This window comes from Artemia franciscana, chromosome 1, assembly GCF_032884065.1.
Source record: "Artemia franciscana chromosome 1, ASM3288406v1, whole genome shotgun sequence".
Taxonomy (NCBI): domain Eukaryota; kingdom Metazoa; phylum Arthropoda; class Branchiopoda; order Anostraca; family Artemiidae; genus Artemia; species Artemia franciscana.
In genome coordinates this window covers 33672296-33691328 of record NC_088863.1, presented here as the reverse complement: position 1 = coordinate 33691328, position 19033 = coordinate 33672296, and the positions used below count along the sequence as shown (strand labels likewise).

The following is a 19033-nucleotide window of genomic DNA, read 5'->3' as shown; positions in this document are numbered from 1 at the left end:
ACCAAGAGAAAAATCCTCTTTTTTACTCTTTGTTATTTGATGACCTTAACCTGCTGACAAAATAGCGGTCTCTGCAGAAATGAGGTACTTTCTTTTTGTAAGTTCTAATTTGAAGTGAAATGTAACCTGACATTCTGAAGGTATATGTTGAGATTCTTCGGGCAATCTTGAAGTATCTTTTCAGCAATTTAAATTGGTAATAGATACACTCAACAGGCCAAGTAATGCATTCCTCCCTCCATCCCAAAGAAAACGTCTTGCTACCCTGGTCAGATTTAAAGCTTTTACGTTTCTAGACCCAATCGGTTTTACCGCTCCGTTTTTGCGACATTCAAAGGAAATCTCCGAAAATTCGGAGATACTGGAAGCACTGAATAGAACGCAACTGATGAGCCAAAAGTAATGGAAGAGATTAAACAGAGAGGGGGTATCGAACTCTCAACTGCCATTCTGGGAGGCATCTCACAGTTTATAACCGAAGTAACTCCAGTGTTGTTTTAAAACCACTTTTCTGTGAAAACGCAGTGCGGCAGCAGAGTGCAGAGCCAGGTGCGAAGTGCACCTGGCACTTCGACGATAAATCCCATTAGTCCAGCTTTTGTTAAGAAAAAAATCACTCAGTGATAATTTATTGCACCCCTTGGACATTGTGCGCCCCTAGGCCTGGGCCTAGTGGACCTATTGGTAAATATTAAATTAAAAAAAGTTTTTCAACTGAAAGTAAGGAGCAAAATTAAAACTTAAAACGAACATAAATTATTACGGGTAAAATTCTAGTTGATTGACTTTTGGCTATCTCGGAAAGGGGTTAGGTTAGGAAAATGAAACTTTTAGGGATGAGTCTAAAGGCTCAAGTATGTCCGGGGAAGTTATTTTGAAGTACCCATCTCCAGTCCTTCTCCCTCTACAGGGCCCTGACCTTTGATGACCTTTAAAAAATATGTGTGTTATAAAAGTGAAACCTTGAAGAATAGATCTTCTGCTTGAAGGAAGTACAACAAAATTGTTTTCAGCTTCACATCTTTGCTCAATCCCAATTTAAAAGGTTTCAAAGATATGCAAATACATTTCCTAAATTTTGAAAAAAAAAATTATATGGCACAAAATTCTACTCAAATAACAGGAATTACATTTTTAGAACTAAAGGCAGAGAAAAGGCAACTGGTAACTGGAAATTAAGGTAAAATGTTGTTTGGGCAAAATTTCAATAAGTATAGACCTGTCATGTAAGCAAATTTCAGGGCCCTCTAAAGGGAGAAGGAGTGGAGGTGGGTACTTCAAAATACCTTCCCGGGACACACTTTGGCCTTTATACCCATCCCTGAAAGTTTCATTTTCCTAACCTAACCCCTTTCCGAGATAGCCAAAAGTCAATCAACTAGAATTTTACCATTATTACGTGTACGAGGGGGGTTACTCCTCCTCAACACCTCGCTCTTTACGCTAAACTTTTTTTTTTCTTTAAAGAAAAGCTTATTATTGTGCTATTTATGTAACAGTGTTTTGGTAGTCGGTCATAAAGAATTGGGACAGAATTCAAACTTTAGCGTAAAGAGCAAGGTGTTGAGGAGGAGTAACCCCCCTCAAAAACGTAACAATTATGGTTCGTTTTATGTCTTAATGTTGCTTCTTACTTTCAGTTTAACAAACTTTTTATTTATCTAATTTCTGATGGTTTTTTAAGTGATACCAGGAAATCTGGCTACACATCCACGGATAAATCCCTCTTCCACACTGATTTATTCTCTAGACAATTCAATCCTGGTGTAAATTTACCCAGACGATTACCGTTAGGCCTAACATTCCTTCACGCGTAAAATTGAGTCGGCAATCAGAAAGCAATACATAAAAAGGATTTCGTAGAGGAATTCTGGCAAATGCCCCTAGTGTAAAATTTATCCTGAAAAATTTACTCCCAGGAAACTACCCTCCCCACAGAAAATTATCCCCGCGGAAAATCTACCGGCAAAAAAATCCCCCCCCAAAAAAATATAGGCATACTTCCCAATAAAAAAACATTAAACGTAAACAATGGGCAAATTTTGTAAATCAAAGACCTATCCCCACGGGCTGTGGGGGTCATGATATCTCAAATACATAGTTCTTCAGTCTTTCAACTATGTTGAACAAAAAAGTTATCTCAAAATCTTGATCGGACCATTTTGAGAAAAAAGGGGCGAGGGAGGTGGTGTAGTTGCCCTTCAACTGTTTCGGCTACATAAAAAGAGCACTAGAACTTTCAATTTTCGTTAGAACGGGCGCTCTAACGATATTATAGACGAATGGGTCGATGCGATCACCCCTGAAAAGAACAACAACAGAAAACAAATAAACACGCATCCTTGATCTTTCTTCTGACAAAAAATAAATAATTCCACCTTCTTTTAGATAGGAGCTTGAAACCTCTACAGTAAGGTTCTCAGATACGCTGAATCTGATGGCACAATTTTTATTAAGACTCTATGACTTTTAGAGGGTTTTTCCTTCTTTTTCGAAAATCGGGTAAATTTTCTCAGGCTCGTAACCTTTGATAAGTAAGGCTAAACCTAATGAAACTTACATATTTAAAATCAGCATAAGAATTCAATTCTTTTGATATATCTACTGGTATCGAAACTCCTTGTTTTAGAGTTTTGGTTACTATTGAGCCGGGTCACTCCTTACGTGCAGTTAGTTACCACAAACTGTTTGGTCTGGGCCTGCTCGTTTCACCCCTACTATAATTTTACTAGCAAGTTTTCTTGTAGGAACAAATATCCATTTTGTATTAAACGGATTTTAAGATTTTAAAAGAAATTATTCTTGGGGTAACTTAGAAGCAGTTCCTTCTGTAAAATAATATTTTCTTTTATAGTCATAGCAATGACTATTTTAATTTCTTGTAAGAACGAATATTCATTTTGTATTAAACGGGTTTTAAAAATTTAAAAGAAATGATTCTAGGGGTAACTTAGAAGCAGTTCCTTCCGTAAAATAATATTTTCTTTGATTATCATAGCAATGACTATTTTAACACCTTACGTAAAAGTGCCTACAGAAATTATGGCAGTATTTAAAGAGTAGTGCCGAAGTTGCGGATCGGATATTTTTGTGTTTGACCAGATGTGCAAGAAAATAAATGTCAAATGGATGACCTATTGCATTTTGACGAAATTAAAAAGGAAAATAGAATTGGGTAAAAAATATTAAAAAAAAATTAGTTATCCATTCTACAAAAAAAAATGTTCAGTTATTCCTTTAAAATACCACCCCATTTAGCGTTGGTCTTTATCATTCTATAAAAATATTGAGGAAGGACGAAGAAAAACAATTTGTAGGAGATAGTAAATTAAAGCATCATTTTAATGTTTCTTTTTATAAGCCAGTGGACTAATTACAACTTTCATAAGAACATAATTAGCGGGTCATGATGGAAGTTATCATTTGAGTTTTTGAGCAGCAGCCTGAATTTAAACTGCTTAATTAACTTATACAGCAAATATAGTATAATGGCGACTTTAGTATAATGTTAATAGAAATTATGACCAAACTGACCCTGCCTTAAATTTGGATTCAGGGTGGGAGGTACCTTCAGGAAATATATAAATCTTTTCGTTTTATAGAGTCTTTTACATTTAGACAGGGTGCTTAGAGGAAGCATTGCATAAAGGAGCGGAAGAGAAAAAGCAGAAGGAAATACAAGGATATGGAAAATATATGTAGTGACGTCAAAGGGGGGCTACTGCTGTAGGGGACCCAAAAGGATGTATTTAGTTAGATTAGCCTTTATATAAATTCGACGAATCATTCTATCGTAGGAAAAAACGGTAATTGACAGACCTGTGGCACCATGTCTTCATTTTCTTATATTGTGCGCTCCAAGGCCCCAGCAGCACTGTGTTCCTAGTCTCCAAGATGAAGATAATATGTTAAATTACCTAAGGCATTTACCGATCCCATCACGCTCAAGATATTGCTAATTGACTGATCAATAGATTTCATAAATATTTGCAGTGGTCATAGCTATGCTAAGTGCGAAAAAAGGGAGGTGGCTAATTTTTCACTTATATGTGGAGCAAATTTTCTTTCTACACAGGGTGGCCAGATTTCCTAACTACATAACTAGTGAGAGTTGAGAAACTGGGCAAGAGAGAAATAGAGAGTCAAAGTGAGAGAGAGGAAAAGAGGAAGGAAGTGAAGAAGAGAGGCAGAGTGAGACAAAGATAAATAACACTTACCACGTATTGCTGTAGAGCGCTTTCTAAGTTGCAAGATGAAAGACTTTCTAGTCTTGGAAGCGATGAAATAATATGGTCTAGCCAGATGTCTTCTTCTCCAAATGATATGTTTAAATTGTTCCACAGATCAAAAGCAACGCGCAAAGATACAATTCTACCGGCACCAAAATCAAGGACATCTTCTGCATCAGTAGTAAGATTAGCATGTTGATCTAGGTAGTGTTGTCGCGTTGGAGGATCAATCAAAGCAATAATAGAATTAAGAACTGAGGAACAGTGGCTAAAACACGTAAAAAATTTAATCCTTTTTTGAATTTCGACAAAAAGGTTGGCTGTATCTTCAACTCCCACCTCGTCAGCATAATAACTTCTGGCCAAGTTCATAATTTCACAAAATTCTCTTAAATAAATTCGGTATTCTTCAATAGCAGTGTTGCCTTGCAACACTTTTTCTCTTTCATTGTGTATCTTTGTTCCCATGTAGCGGCAGGTATCCTGAAGTGAAAAAACTTGAATAGGGATATCATAACCGGGAATTTCTTTTACAAAACCTTCTCCTTGTTCAATAAGATGATCAACAGTCATCATTTCAGCTTGATTTTTAAGTTCGAGATCTTCTAATAAATCAAGTTTCTCTACGGGAGTTTCAATAACTTCATTTTCAATTAAAATTACTTGCTTATTCAGTTGTTCTATGTTTCTTTCCTCGGTACTGATGCTATTTAAGTAATCTTGCCAACGTTTTTGTAGATCAAGTATTTCTTCTTCGCTCCTCAAAGCAACGTCTTCGACAATTTTAACTTGATCTTGCAAGCGTCTAACGCAACTCTTAATCATGTACTTGATGTCGTCGTTAACAACATCTACACAATGTTCTGTAACTTCTTCCAAAATTTCAAGACTATTTTCGACTATTCTGACTTCCTCTTTAAGACTTTTAATTTCTTTCATTCGGTGTTCTAAAGTTGCAATTTGTCTAATAGTGTATACTTTGTATTCTATGGTTTCCAACCATTCAGTTACAGTTGTTACAATCTCAACGATAACACGTTCAATTACCACTGTTTCCTTAAGATCGATAGAATTCCTTAATGTGGCAATATTGTCATGAACATATGCTACTCTCTGTTCTGCTGAAGTCTTGTGGAAAAACTGAGTAATTGCAGTTAAGTAACAAAAGCTTTTCCTGTGAATACCTGTCCTAGGTTTATGCACTGCTTTGCAACGAAGATCTATGACGGAATTTAAATCTCGCAGTTTTTCCGACAATGAGACAGATTGCTGCTCGACACTCTTTTCTTTACTTCCTGCATCTTTTGAATCATCCACGACCACCCTACTTACGTTTTCAGTCACTATTGGACTTAAGGACACATCGTCAGCATTAGCTTGTAAAACTTTACCTTCGAAATCAAAACCCTGCTCTACTGGTTCTACAATTGGAGAAGTGATACCACTGTTTGATTTGTCCTGGACTTTCAAGATCAATATTTCAGTTCTATACATATCGTCTGTTTCTTCTTTTGCTGGTTCTTTTGCGGAATTTTCTATATCTGGCACATTTTGCTCGTCAATATCCCTCAAGGATACATTAATTAAAACTTTGTTATCGTCCTCAAACTGAGTTTGTTTACTGAGTTTTAATTCATCGCTAACAGCTTTTATTTGAGGATCAGAGACCGAAGGTGCTAAGAGCATATGCTGTTCTTCTTTACAATCAGCTTCATCAAAATGTAAAAGTTCTTCTGTGTCATTAAATTCTTCCGTTGTAACAATCGTTTCAAAGCCACTTAAACTGGTCGCATGCTTACATGTGTCTGTAATATTACTCTTGTTTACCTCGTCATACAGGTTACCTACGTTAGACTCCGGGTATTTTAACAAGCAATTATCACCTAAACTAGTATCATAAATTGAATCTGTTTTTGTCAGTAAACTAGTTACTTCTCTTCCACTGTCTAGATTACTACTGAAAACACGCCTAGCTCTAGTTCTGTCGTCTTCGTATCCAGAAGGTGTGGTCGTTTCTGAAGACTGGTTCATGTATTCAGGTTCAACATGGATTAACTTTTTCTCTCTAGTTTCCTCGTTGTCGCTTTTTTTCATATCAATGTTTGACCTTGGGTTAAATTGGTTGTTTTCTGATGATATCTCACCACCTAGTTTAGTCTCGGGATACTTGCTGATACTTTGTTTTGGGAAGAAAAAATCTGATGAAAGTTCCCCTGCTGTACAAGATGTGATGGAATGCCTTTGTTTCTGTTCGTCAGTATCTAAATGCTTATTAGTTTGCTGCTCATTTATACTACTTACTGGAGAAAATTCGTCAGAAATGGCCATTACCTCATAACCAGGAATAATCCCTTTTACATGCTCCTCGTCTTTCATTATTAGGGATGCCACCATTTCTGCTTCAGAAGATGAAAATATTCCAATGATAGGATTCGGTGAACCTTTTTGCGGGTCGTTTTCTTTTTTATCTTTATGATTACATAATTCTTTATTTCTTTCCAAATAAGATGGCTTTAATTGTTCATCATATTCTAGTTTCACTTCCGATGGTTCCATTAAAATGGGAGGCTGAATACTTTCTGTTTCTTCGATTTTTCTTTTCACACTCTCATTTTCGACTGTTTTTGAATCAATTTCATTACCAGCCAGAATAAACTGAGACACATTACTTTTATCAGGAGCAAGAGCTGCTTCAAACATATTGGATACACCTATTAAGCCTTCAGGCTCACACGGGATTTCAGTCTCCTTATTTGTTAAAATTCTAAAGTTTTCATCAAGATCTTTTTTAGCGTTTTCTGTTATTTCTAAATATGGACCTATCCATGAGCTTGCTTCAGCTACCATGATAGCCTGATTCTTAACATTACTGTCACCGAAATTTTCCTCTCCACAAAAAAAACTGCTGTCAACTGGTTCAGTAGTTGAATCGCGAGTAAGATTAATAGGACTTTTTTCGGGAGACGATGAAGTTGAAGAGCTTGGAGGTGAAAATTTTGCCTGGGTGAAATCTATAGACTGGGTTTGAGGGGAACAACCAGGTTGAGAAACGGTAAATTGATCCGATCCGTTTATATTTTGGCCAATAAGTGGCAGATCGCTATCAATGATAATTTCTGAAATGTCAGAGTTTTCTGTAAGATCACTCTCCACATTTTCCAGTGTAAATGGGTCACTGAAATCACCGCTGTTGTGCTTCCTTTTCATCGCCCTATTATTTGTGTCCTTTTCTATAGCTGTAAGTCCTAAAGTCTTTTCAGAGCATTGTTCTGGACTGAATTCTTCTATGGTTACAATATTATTCATACCACTTCTTGGGGCAATCTCAGATGTTGATATGGGATCAATGTCGATTGTTTGTTGGAATACAGTTAAACCATAAGATTCGAAGCCTTCCTGTTGTTCAACAGCCTTGGAATTGGTTGTTACTTTCAAAATGTCCACACTGCTGTCTGTAAAGATGTCAGTAATATCTTGACTTTTTTGAACTGAGTCAGTCTTTTCTGATAAAGTGTCATCCAAAATGGCAGGAGATTGGGGACTTATATTATTCTCATTACCAAAATTGAGGACAAGTACCTCAGCGTTTATGGGCTGCAAAGTGAAATCCCCTCTTTCTGTATCTACTACGACAAAATCATCCTTTGCAGGCATTAACTGTTGCATACTGGGAATACTTCTGTCGTCCTCATCTTGATTTGTCGTTTCGTCTGACGGGTTAGCAGAAACTTCACTTAAAGGACCGACAATCTCTGTAATAGAAGGAATCAAGCTTTTCTCCTCGGGCGTTAACTTTGAATCCCATTCAAATTCATTTTCTAACGCTGACACTACTGAAAAATCAGGTGGTTCATTACCTAAATTCCATTCCTGATTTGTCTTAGTCTTATACTTGATTCCTGTTTTGCTTGAAACAGGTAACTTGTCTGATTCGTACTCCAAATCATCTTCAACCGATTTTCTTTTAAGACCTCGTTTGAGTTGAGAATCTGGTGCAAAAAAAGAGGTGCTAACTTCAGGGTTTAAAGTATCGTCTCCTTGCAATTTACGTAGAATAATCACTTGTCGAGTCTCGGAAACTGTATCTGTACATGCATCTGTTTGACCTGATGGCATTGCAAATTCCATCTTAGAGCTGTTAAACATGTTTTCTTCAAGTTTGACTACCTGTGAATCCTTGGATTTTCTGGTTGTCTCTTCTTCAATGCTTTCAGTGTCTGTCTCTTGGACAGGCTTGAATTCAACTTCTTTTGGCCTTGTTTCATTTAAATTCAAACAACAAATTTGAATTTTATATCTAGTTGTAGAGTCTTCAGGCGCTGAAATTCCTGGTTGATTTAAGATTTTGTCATTGGCGGCGCTCAAAGTAGCTTCTCCGAGGTTTAAGAGATCAATCTTTGTCATTAGGTGTCCAAAACCATAATCCTCCTTTCTTTTTGATTGGGAAGGTGTATCTTTGGATGTATTTTCTCTGTTCTCCATGGATACTTGTTGTATAATTGAATCCTTTGAATCTTTGTCCGCTGGTAACAAGAACCTACTAAACTGAACTAGTGGCAATGGAGAAGATAAAGAATCATTCTCTTTTTTTGCTGGTTTATTTATTTCATTTTCTTTTACACCCATAATTCCTATGTTTCCTCTACTCTCTTCTATTAGGACTGATGTTTCTTCACAGTGTTCAATTACAGTTTTTAGTTGGTTAGTTTCATGAAAACTATTATGTTCAGAAAGGTCTGAATAAATTGGAATGCCTTCAACACATGGAGCAGCATGAATTTCATGTCCTTCAAAAGATGTTTTGTATTTTGCTAATTCTTCCTCCTTACTATCAGAACTGCATTTGTTGAGATTGTCGAGATTTTCTTGTATTGGGATAGATTGAACAGCTTCACCTTCACTTTCTGATTTTATAAAAGGGCTAAGAGGAGATGCAAATTCAGTTACTAATTCATCTGGTCCTTTACAAACGAAGCGTAATTCGTTTTTAAGATACGATGCTTTACTTGAATCAACTTCTTGCTTAGAAGGTGTAACTTCATCAGTCCGTTTAAGCTCACTTACATCGACTTTTACAGTCTCATTACAAGCTTGGTATTGCCTAAGAATTTCCAATTTTTGAGCTCTCAGTGAATCTTGAACACTATTCGTATCTGGCTTTGAAGAATGATCAGAAGACATAGATGCCGTTTCTTTAGGCATTGGTATAGAACCGGGTATAGAAACTTCATTTGATTTAAGTGGAAAGTTATTGATGGATATAGAATCTTTAACGATCTCAACATAGAGTTTGGATGGTTTGACTTGAGCTGATTCATTGTTACGTATGGTATCGATGACATATGAGCTATTTTGTTCTGTTTTGCAAGATTCATTCAACGTCAGACAGTATGGTGTTGATGAGACAGTCATAAGAGTCGGATCATCAGCATTTGCCCTCTTTTCGGTCAAATTTTCTTCTGAAAATAAGCTAGCGCTCTCATTTTTCTCACCAACTATAGCCACAGACAAAAGTGCTTTACTTTTTTCCTCCTTCCAGTCAAATTCTTTATCTTTGGGTGTTAGAGAGTCTCCTGGGTTTTTGCATAAGTCCTCTGTACGGTTATGAGTCTCTGTGACTTCAAAAAGGACAGGAGAACTTTGACCTGCATCTGATGCTCTGTTTTGTTTAATTTCAAAAGAAAAGAAGTCTATAGGACTTTCTTTACTGGAAGATTTGTCTGTGTCTGCTGCTGTTAAAAAGCTTATTATTTCTTTTGGCTTATCTTTTGTAAGTTGAAATGACATAGCAAGATTATAAAACCCATCGACAGGAACAGAATAACCAGATAATGGCATGCTGTCAAGGAAAAGATCTAAGAGCGGTCTTAAAATATTTTCCTGATGGCCTTTTGCCCCACCTTGTTCTTTCAAGTTATGTTGACCTGAATTTCCACCATAACTAGAAGGAAGTTGTTCTTTATGTTTTTCAGAGAGGGGAAGAGATGAAACATCTAATGATTCTGTAAACTGCAAATCCGAAGTTACTTTAAAGCAAAAGTCTTGTGAAAGCATTTTGACTGTTTCATTAGTATTAAATGGATATGATGTAACAACTTCCGATCCTTTGGCTTGAAACGTATCTACTAGGGTTTTGTTTATCGGACAAATGTCCATTCGTTCTGCCCCGCTTTCTTCATGAATTTTACTATTTAGGTTTGTAATATCAGTTACCTCTTCAGAAAAATAAGTTTCTGTTGTTCCAGGAAGTCTGATCTGCTTATAATCCTTTGGTATTAGTGCTTTTTCATTATAAAGTGTGGTTAATGAACCATATTTAGCTGCTTCTGCTTCAGAATCTTGATATTGTGAACCGCATATTGGCCAAGAGTCCAGCATTAATATCCGCTCATGATCAAACAGATACTTTTGAACATATGATTCCTCCTCCTTTTTTGTACAGCTATGAGAACTGGTTACTATTTCATTATCATCATAATATAAAGGCCAGTTAGTTGTGCAATCTGTTGGCACTTCCCTTTCAGAGCCTGAACATGCCTCACTGGAAGCATCTTCAGAAGGGAAAATAATAGCTTGATCAGTATCCAACGAACAGACGATGGCAGAACTTTCGGTATTAATGGCTTTTGCAGTTATGAATTCAGCACTTGGGAATTTGGAAGTAGATGGAGACAAAGAATACTTGGTTAAGGCTTCATTGCTTTGAACAGTGAAGTCATCTGTTATATAGTCATGCAAAGATCCAGGGATTTGCTGAGTTTCTATCAACGGCTCTTGCTGTGATTTTTCATAAGTATTTTCAGATACGTTGCATGATTGCAGTGTCCCAACGCATTCATCAATTGAGTTACCCATCAATTCAGCCTCTAAGCTGACTAATTTACTAACTCCACTCAACTCATTCTTTTCAGTCGAAGTGGTAAGCGTCTTTAAATTATTTATCGCATGATCCATTGATTCAGTCTGATTAACACTAATAGAAGCTTCTAGAACGGAGGAAAGCCTATCGTCCGAAATGTCTTGCTCAAGTTCAATTTTTCCAACTTTTCCCGGCTCAGAAAGCTCTAATTGCTGGTCAGATTCTGAATATCCAAATGTCTTCAGAACCCCAGAATTCTCCTGTAAACAGGTTAATTTCTCAAAGAAGTCATGGAGTAAATCGTAATCGCTTGCTTGATTTTCTGCTGAAACTGTTTGTTCATTCCTTCCCTCTTCGAATGATTTATCAACATTTCTGTTAGGTAGGCCAATAGCATATGATGAATTAGACAAAGATGTGCTTTGTACAAAGAAAATATCTAACATCTGGAATCTGGATAATTGTTGGGGCCATGAATCTTCAGCCAGATTGCAAAGATGCTGCAATTCAGCACACATTTTTGGTTGATGAGGTAAATGCTGATTTAGCTCTTGAACACAGGTAGAGGAAGTATCTGTCCAGTTTTTAATACTCACTTCTTCACTGAATGGAGCGGAAAGTTCAAACGACATCTCCAGATACGTTGACTTATTTGACGGTTGGCGTTGTTCAACTTTTAAATCTCCTTCTGGCTTAAACACTAAACTGGCTGGCTGGAGACATACACTAGCCTTACTTGTCTCTTGAGAGGCATTAAGTGTTTCTGAAAGATGTGTCGTAGTATCTATAAACCGTTCTTGTTTCATATCAGTATCAGCGTTGTTTGGAGAGCTCGTGATAAGACTATTTTGAATGGTCCTTAGGAATGTATTTTCTAATAGCTCAAAATCATTTATTCCTTGAGGCCATGAATCGAGCCCAAAATTGTAAAAATGTTGCCATTTATCCTGGAAAAATAAACTTTCATCTTGTTCTCTCATCCTTAACTGTGGAGCAGGGATGTCTTCAATACTTATTTTGATACTTGGCATAGACATTGCTTTAGTTGTGGTTTCCTCATGTTTAAATTTGAAATTCTCTTGCATAAAACTAGAAATAGATTTTTGGATCTGTGTTTTAATTTCTAGATCTGACACTACCTCTGGTCCAATAAGATTTAGAAGGCTCTCTGTTTTCATTTCCTGAATTGACTCATGAAAACCACAAGAAATTTCACGTTTGAAGGGCGTGAAGCCTAAGACAGTAGCTAAATATTCTACAGAGCATAGGTTACAGGCATTCTGAGGCCATGAGTCAAGCGACAAGTCTAAAGGCAAACTTTTAAGCTTAACATCCGAAAAGCCAATAATGGAAGCTTGCTTATCCCAAGTATTGTCAGGTATATTGCAGATTGTTTGAGACAAAGGCTCTTCCAAAATGCCAGGTGGCAGTAAACTTTTTTTTAGGGATTCATTACCAGGTTTTTCTTTAGCACCCGATGCAACTTCTTCGGATAAAACACAAAAAGACTTGTGTTCTTTTGCGGAATTTGGATCTCCTTTAAAGGGTTCTTCTAAATAATGTACAGTTTTGTCTTGTAGGTGACTTTCAACTTCCATCATTGGCCGTTCAATGTCAAATTGTTTAGTAGTAGCCGTTGCATAACTCTTGTCGTTTATTTTTGGTTCATTTTGTAAGTTTACAACAACCTTGTTTTTATTTAATTCTGTTGAACTTTTATCAATAGTGAACAAACTAGAACTTGTTATGTCTTCCAGATCATATTCGTTTTGTCTCTTTTGAGGATGAATCTCTTCATTAAGTTTGGAAGAGCTAGAATCAGTGGTAAAATACTCTTTGTCATCCAAGCAATCCTTGTTACTTTCTTTCATAATTTCTTTCTCTAGCTTCATGACCTTGTTATTTTCTTCTGAGGCAGTAACAAGCCCTGTTTTACAACTGACACTATCATCCAAAAAGATAGAAAATCCTGGAGTACTAGTATTTGGTGAAATCTTCATATATTCTTCTTTCTTCACGAGACAGGGAGCTTTTTCGTCTTTACTTGTTGCTATAGCTGACAAAACTTTGGGAATTTCAACACTGTTTGAAGAGTCCGGGAAAGCTGAATATTTTTGTTCCGAAAGTGTTGTACTCTCTTCCATCTTGATATTACCACTTTGTGTTATCGCATCAAAAAATATTTCATCCGAAGTCTCATTGAAGTTTGGACTTGGTACGACTGGAGAAAATGATTTATTCTCATCTTTATGTACATCTTGTAGCTTCTTATTATCTGCAATAAAAGGTTTGGACCAAATGAACAATTCACCTGAATATTCATCTTTTATTTCATCCTTGGTAGCTTTGTTTTCTAATCCAACTTCTTCAGTTTCCTGTTCTTGCTCTGGAAAGAAAGATGGAATCGGAGAGTTAGATCTTGATGGTATTGACCCACTGCTTAAAGAAATAGGACCAAACATTTCATCAGGCTCCTCAACAATCTCTTCAATTGCTATCTCTTGATTTTCCTTTAGTACAACTTTTCTAATTACTTTTTTATGCTTCAGTACAATGATATTTTCAGTAACTGCTTCAGTTATAGGCTGAGTATCAATGGCATCAGAGTTTTCAAAGTCTAGCTTTTCACCATCGATAATAACAACTTTGCGGAAGTCTTCTCTTCTGTTAACACTTCTTCTCGCTGGTTGTACTTGATTCTCTAGTTTTCTTGCTTCAAATCCCTCAGATACAGTATCATACTGGATATTGACAGCCCGAATAAGCTGAAAGGATTCTAAAATAGGTTCTGAGGTGCAAAGCACTTGCGTAGTATCTCTATCTCCTTCTTCAACCAAACTGATAATAGTAACATCATCCTTTTCAGCGTCTCCTCTTGCCGCGTCAAGTATTTTAGGATCACTGAAAGTATCTTGAAAAGTTAATTCAGAAGTAACTATTTGATCAGCTACGATTGGAGCGAAACAAGACACATTAAAGTTAAGGTTATTTTCTTCTGTTTTTTGGATCGTTTCTATAGAGTCACTTAAATTCAAACCATCCTTACATTCAGAGGAAGATATTTCGCTAAGATCCAAAGTATTTGTAATTGTAGGATTTAAAATACCAGGATGATTAACTTCGTAATTGCACACTAGGAGTTCATTGGATGATGCACCATCAAAAGGATTATCCACCTCTTCCTTTAAGAGCAAGGGACATGTATCAGAAATATCAGTTTTAATCCTAGGTATGCCAACATCATCCTGAATAGGTCTCACTGAAATATCAGTTTTAGATTTTCCGAAGGCATGTTCTTGCAATTCCGTATATGCTTGCACTACTCCATGTTTTGTAAGATTGGAATGATTTATTTCACTTTCATCAGCAGATTCAACTGGAACTTTCACTTCTCTCTCCACAGTAAGTTCCTGAGTATTATCATAATAAGAAACTGCAACCTTAATCTCACCCTTCTGTTGTATATTACAAGGCGTATCTTCATCAGTACGACTGTCTGATATTTCTTTTTCAATGGAATCGATCCTCCGTGTTTCAGCGTCCTTAATATTGTCTTTTACCGCAGGCATTAGAATGTCATTGGCGGCAGAAATTGTATATAGAAGATCAGGGGCCGACGTCTGCTCAGTAGTTCTAACTCCATTATCATGTTTAAGCAATTCATCCTCTGGGTTAAGCTGTCCAAGTTTCTCCTAAAAAAAAAAAAAAAAAATATTTGAGTCATGTAAGCCAGTTCTTTCTAAAGCATGAAGGAATAAAAAGTTTTTCGATATCAAATCTTTTCGAGTTGAAAATTTAAACAATACGACGAAGATTAACAAGGCATCACAGTCTCTACGAAAATTAGTTTCACTAATGGAAGTTAATAGAGTTTCACTAGCAGTGCCTTATTTAAAGAAGAAAGGAAATACGAGTACAATTGCAATAAGCATTTATTGCTTATTAACTTGCACTTATTAACTTATTGCATTTATAAGCACTAAGCACTTATTAATTTGATGCTTATTGCTTTTCTCAAGTTTTACGTTTCCTCAGAGTCATGAAATTTTGCAAGACGTCAACAATGTAACTTCCACTAAAATGCCTAGAGAATTTTACTATTGGTTTGGTTCGTTTTAGATCCATCCACTCCCCAAGTCAGAGCTGTGGTATTACAAAAGCTATTTCTTAGAGAACGATCTAAACTTGCTTAAAAAAGACATTTTGCTTTTTCTATTCACATTTGACAAATTTGTCAATCTTAAAAAAATGCAGAGCGAATTTTAAAATGTGATTTACTAGATGGGTGAAGCTGAATCTCCGCAATTTGTATAATTTTTTACTTAAGAAGATAGTATTGATATAGTATTAGAAATGATATCTTATATATTTTCCGTGCTTCTAGGAATTTACATAGTTTTGTCTTTTCTAATCTATAGTGTACTGATAATTCTTGTACGATCAAGTTACTTGTACGACCACAAAACCCCTGGAGATTTTCAGCGGATTAGCCGGAGTTTTTACCACGTTAGTTTTTAGTAATATAGATTTATACCACATTTCAATAAAGTAAGTAATTGGTGAAATTTGTTTCTTTTTTTTCAGAGCTTTGAAGAATACTGAGACATTCTTTTGCTTTGCGCAAGGGTCTCATCTTGCAGCGTCAGTGGCCATTCACACGGAGCTTAGTCGTAGTTGTAGTTGCGATTACGACTACGACTTGGCAAAAACTTCCCGTTCACACGGGTCTCCGAGTCTCAGTCCCAGGCATGAAAATATACCCCCCCCCCGCCAGGAAAATTTCCTCAGACCATACAATTCCAGCTGAAAATTCCCCCCGGAAAATGTCTTGCTGAGGATTCCGGATGAAAAATTTTCCTTGGCACACTTTTATTTGAAAAAGACTTTATTTTCTGATTATTTTTAAAATAATACCACGAATTTCCTCATCCATGGAAAAGCTTTCCCTTATAACACCAACACCCCCCACCCGTCCCCTAGCAGAGCTGCCCCCCCAGAGAATTCCTTCTGGAGAGTTTACCCCTCGGGAAAACTCCCCGATGGAGAATTTCTCTAATGAAAATGGCCCCTATGGAGAGAACAATTCTAAACATTTCCAAACCGATAAATATTTTACCCTGGTAGGGTCGTGTTAAGGATTTTTTTTCGAGGGGAGGGGGCTTACAAAAAAACCCCTCAAAAAACACATCAAAATTTGTTTATATTCGTTTTTAATACGTTTTTACGAGTCGTAAAAAAATTGGAGGAGGGGGTCAAACCCTCTCAACAAATAAACACGCATCTATGATTTTTCTTCTAGCAAAATATACAAATTCCACATTTTTTGTAGGTGGGACTTTGAAACTTCTACAATATAGTTGTCGGGTGCGCTGAATCTGATGGTGTGATTTTCATTAGGATTCCTTGACTTTTACGGGATGTTTCCTTCTTTTTTTTGAAAACTAGGCAAATTTTCTCAGGCTCGTAGCTTTTGATGGGTAACACTAAACTTAATGAATCACGGCTGCAGCGGTAGCTGCAACCTAGTAAAGAGCGGACCACAGTCCATAGTAACCAAAAGTTAAAAAACGCGCTTTGAAAAAACTGCCAAGTGAAAAAATTACCATCTGACACCAATCCAGGAATGGTAAATATTATTTCGGTTCGTCTTAAAAGAAAAGCTTATTGCAAAAAGAAATTCGAAAAAATTCCGTGATTTCAAAAAAAACCTGAAACCCCTCGAAACTGACCTCAGATCAAAATAAAAAGAGTACCATAGGAATCATCACGGTCGAAAACCTTAAATAGGGAAATTACAGTCCCCTTCCTTGAACAACAAAGAAAATCGCTTTTTTTGCATCGATAGTATTGATCTGTCTCCCGTTTTTCTTTTTTTCTTTTCTTTTCCAGGCCTAGCAGGTTACTAGCAGGTCATATGGCACTTGTAATGAGGTGGAATCTATTATTAGATTCGGTACTAGGGTTATCAATTTCATCGTCCTAGCACGCCAAGAAGCACCGTACTCGCCAAGGTACTAGAAATCCCTCCATCTCCCCCAAAGAGAACGGATCCGGTCCGCTTATATCAATCACGCATCTATAACTTGTACATATTCTCCAACTCGCCGAAGTACTAGAAATCCTCCCAACTCCCCCAAAGAGAGCGAATCCGGTCCGGTTATGTCAATCACATATCTAGAAATTGTGCTTAATATTCTGATCAAGTTTTATCCCAATCTCTCCACTCTAAGAGTTTTCCAAGATTTCCGATTTCCAAGATTTTAGTCTCCCCCCCTCTACCCCCCATGTACCCAGATCCAATCGGAACTAAAAATTGAGCATCTGAGACATGATATCTTTCTATATATCAAGTTTCATTAAGATCCGATCACCCAATCTTAAGATAAACTTACCTCCATTTTCAAGATTTTCCCTCCCTCCAGCCCCCCAGATGGTTAAATCGGACGACTGTTATCAAGTCAATTTGTGTTGTTTCCTGACACGAATACCAATTTTCACCGTCCTAGCATGTCCAGAAGAACCGACCTCGCCAAAGCACTGAAAATCTCCCCCCTGACTCCCCTAAAGAGAGCATATCCGGTCCAGTTATGTCAATTACGTATCTAGAACTTGTGCTTATTCTTCCCAACAAGTTTCATCCCGATCTCTCCACTCTAAGCGTTTGCCAAGATTTCCGGTTTGCCCCTAAAACTCCCCCCAATGTCACCGGATGTGGTTGGGATTTAAAGTAAGAGCTTCGAGACACGTGGTCCTTCTAAATATCAAATTTCGTGAAGATCCGACCACCTGTTTGCAAGTTAAAAATACCCTATTTTTTCTATTTTTTCCGAATTAACCGATTTACCCCCAACTCCCCCAAAGAGAGCGGATACGATCCAGTTATATCAATCACGTATCTAGGAATTGTGCTTATTCTTTCCACCAAGTTTCATCCCGATCTCTTCACTCTAAGTGTTTTCCAAGATTTCGGGTCTCCCCTTTCAACTTCTCCCAATGTCAACAGATTTAAAATAAGAGATCTGAGACACGAGGTCCTTCTAATTATTAAATTTCATTAAGATCTGGTCACCCGTTCGTAAGTTAAAGATACCTCATTTTTTCTATCTTTTCCGAATTACCCCCACCCTCCAACTCCCCCATAGAGAGCGGATCCGATCCAGTTATGTCAATCACGTATCTAGGACTTGTGCTTATTGTTCCCACCAAGTTTCATCCCGATATCTCCACTCCAAGCTTTGTCCAAGATTTCCGGTTTCATATTCCGGAGACATCTCGATGTCTCCACTCTAAGCTTTTTCCAAGATTTCCGGTTCCCTCTCCAACTCACCCAATCTAACCAGATCTGATCAAGATTTAGAACAAGAGCTCTGAGACTCGAGATCCTTCTAAATATCAAATTTCATTAAGATTTAATCACCCGTTCGTAAGTTAAAAATACCTCATTTTTTCAAATTTTCCCAAATTAACCGTCCCTCCACTACCCCCAAGATAGTTGAATCGGGGAAACAACTATTTCTAATTTAATTTAGTCTAGTCCCTGCTACGCCTTCCAACTTTCATCGTCCTAGCTTATCAGGAAGTACCCGAACTAGAGAAACCGGGACCGACAGAAATTGCGATCGCTATATGTCACTTGGTAAATAACAAGTGCCATAAAAATTGGAAGGCAACTAGGCTCTCTCCCCCGCCCCGTTTTTCTCAAAATCGTCCGATCCAAACTTTGAGAAAGCCATTTAGCAAAAAAAAAGTAAAATTAATATGCAAATTTCGTTTTAATTATTTATGTCGAGGGAGCCAAAATAAAAACCAGCATTAAGTCAAAAATGTTCAGAAATTACATTAAAAAAGCAAGTTTTTTGACTGGAAGCAAGGAGTGACATTAAAACTTAAAACGAGCCGAAATTATTCCGTAAATGAAAGGGGCTTTCCCCTCCCCAACACCCCG

At 37.0% G+C, this 19033-nt stretch overlaps 1 protein-coding gene across 1 annotated transcript in view; it reads right to left on the bottom strand.

Annotated features, from left to right (window-relative positions):
- The window catches only part of LOC136028707 (muscle-specific protein 300 kDa-like), a gene marked incomplete in the record, with an annotated part of 463479 nt that overhangs the window by 118262 nt on the left and 326184 nt on the right, over positions 1 to 19033 (bottom strand). Inside the window, 1 exon segment of the mRNA XM_065706609.1 lies at positions 4218 to 14780. Coding sequence (XP_065562681.1) covers positions 4218 to 14780 — 10563 coding nt within the window.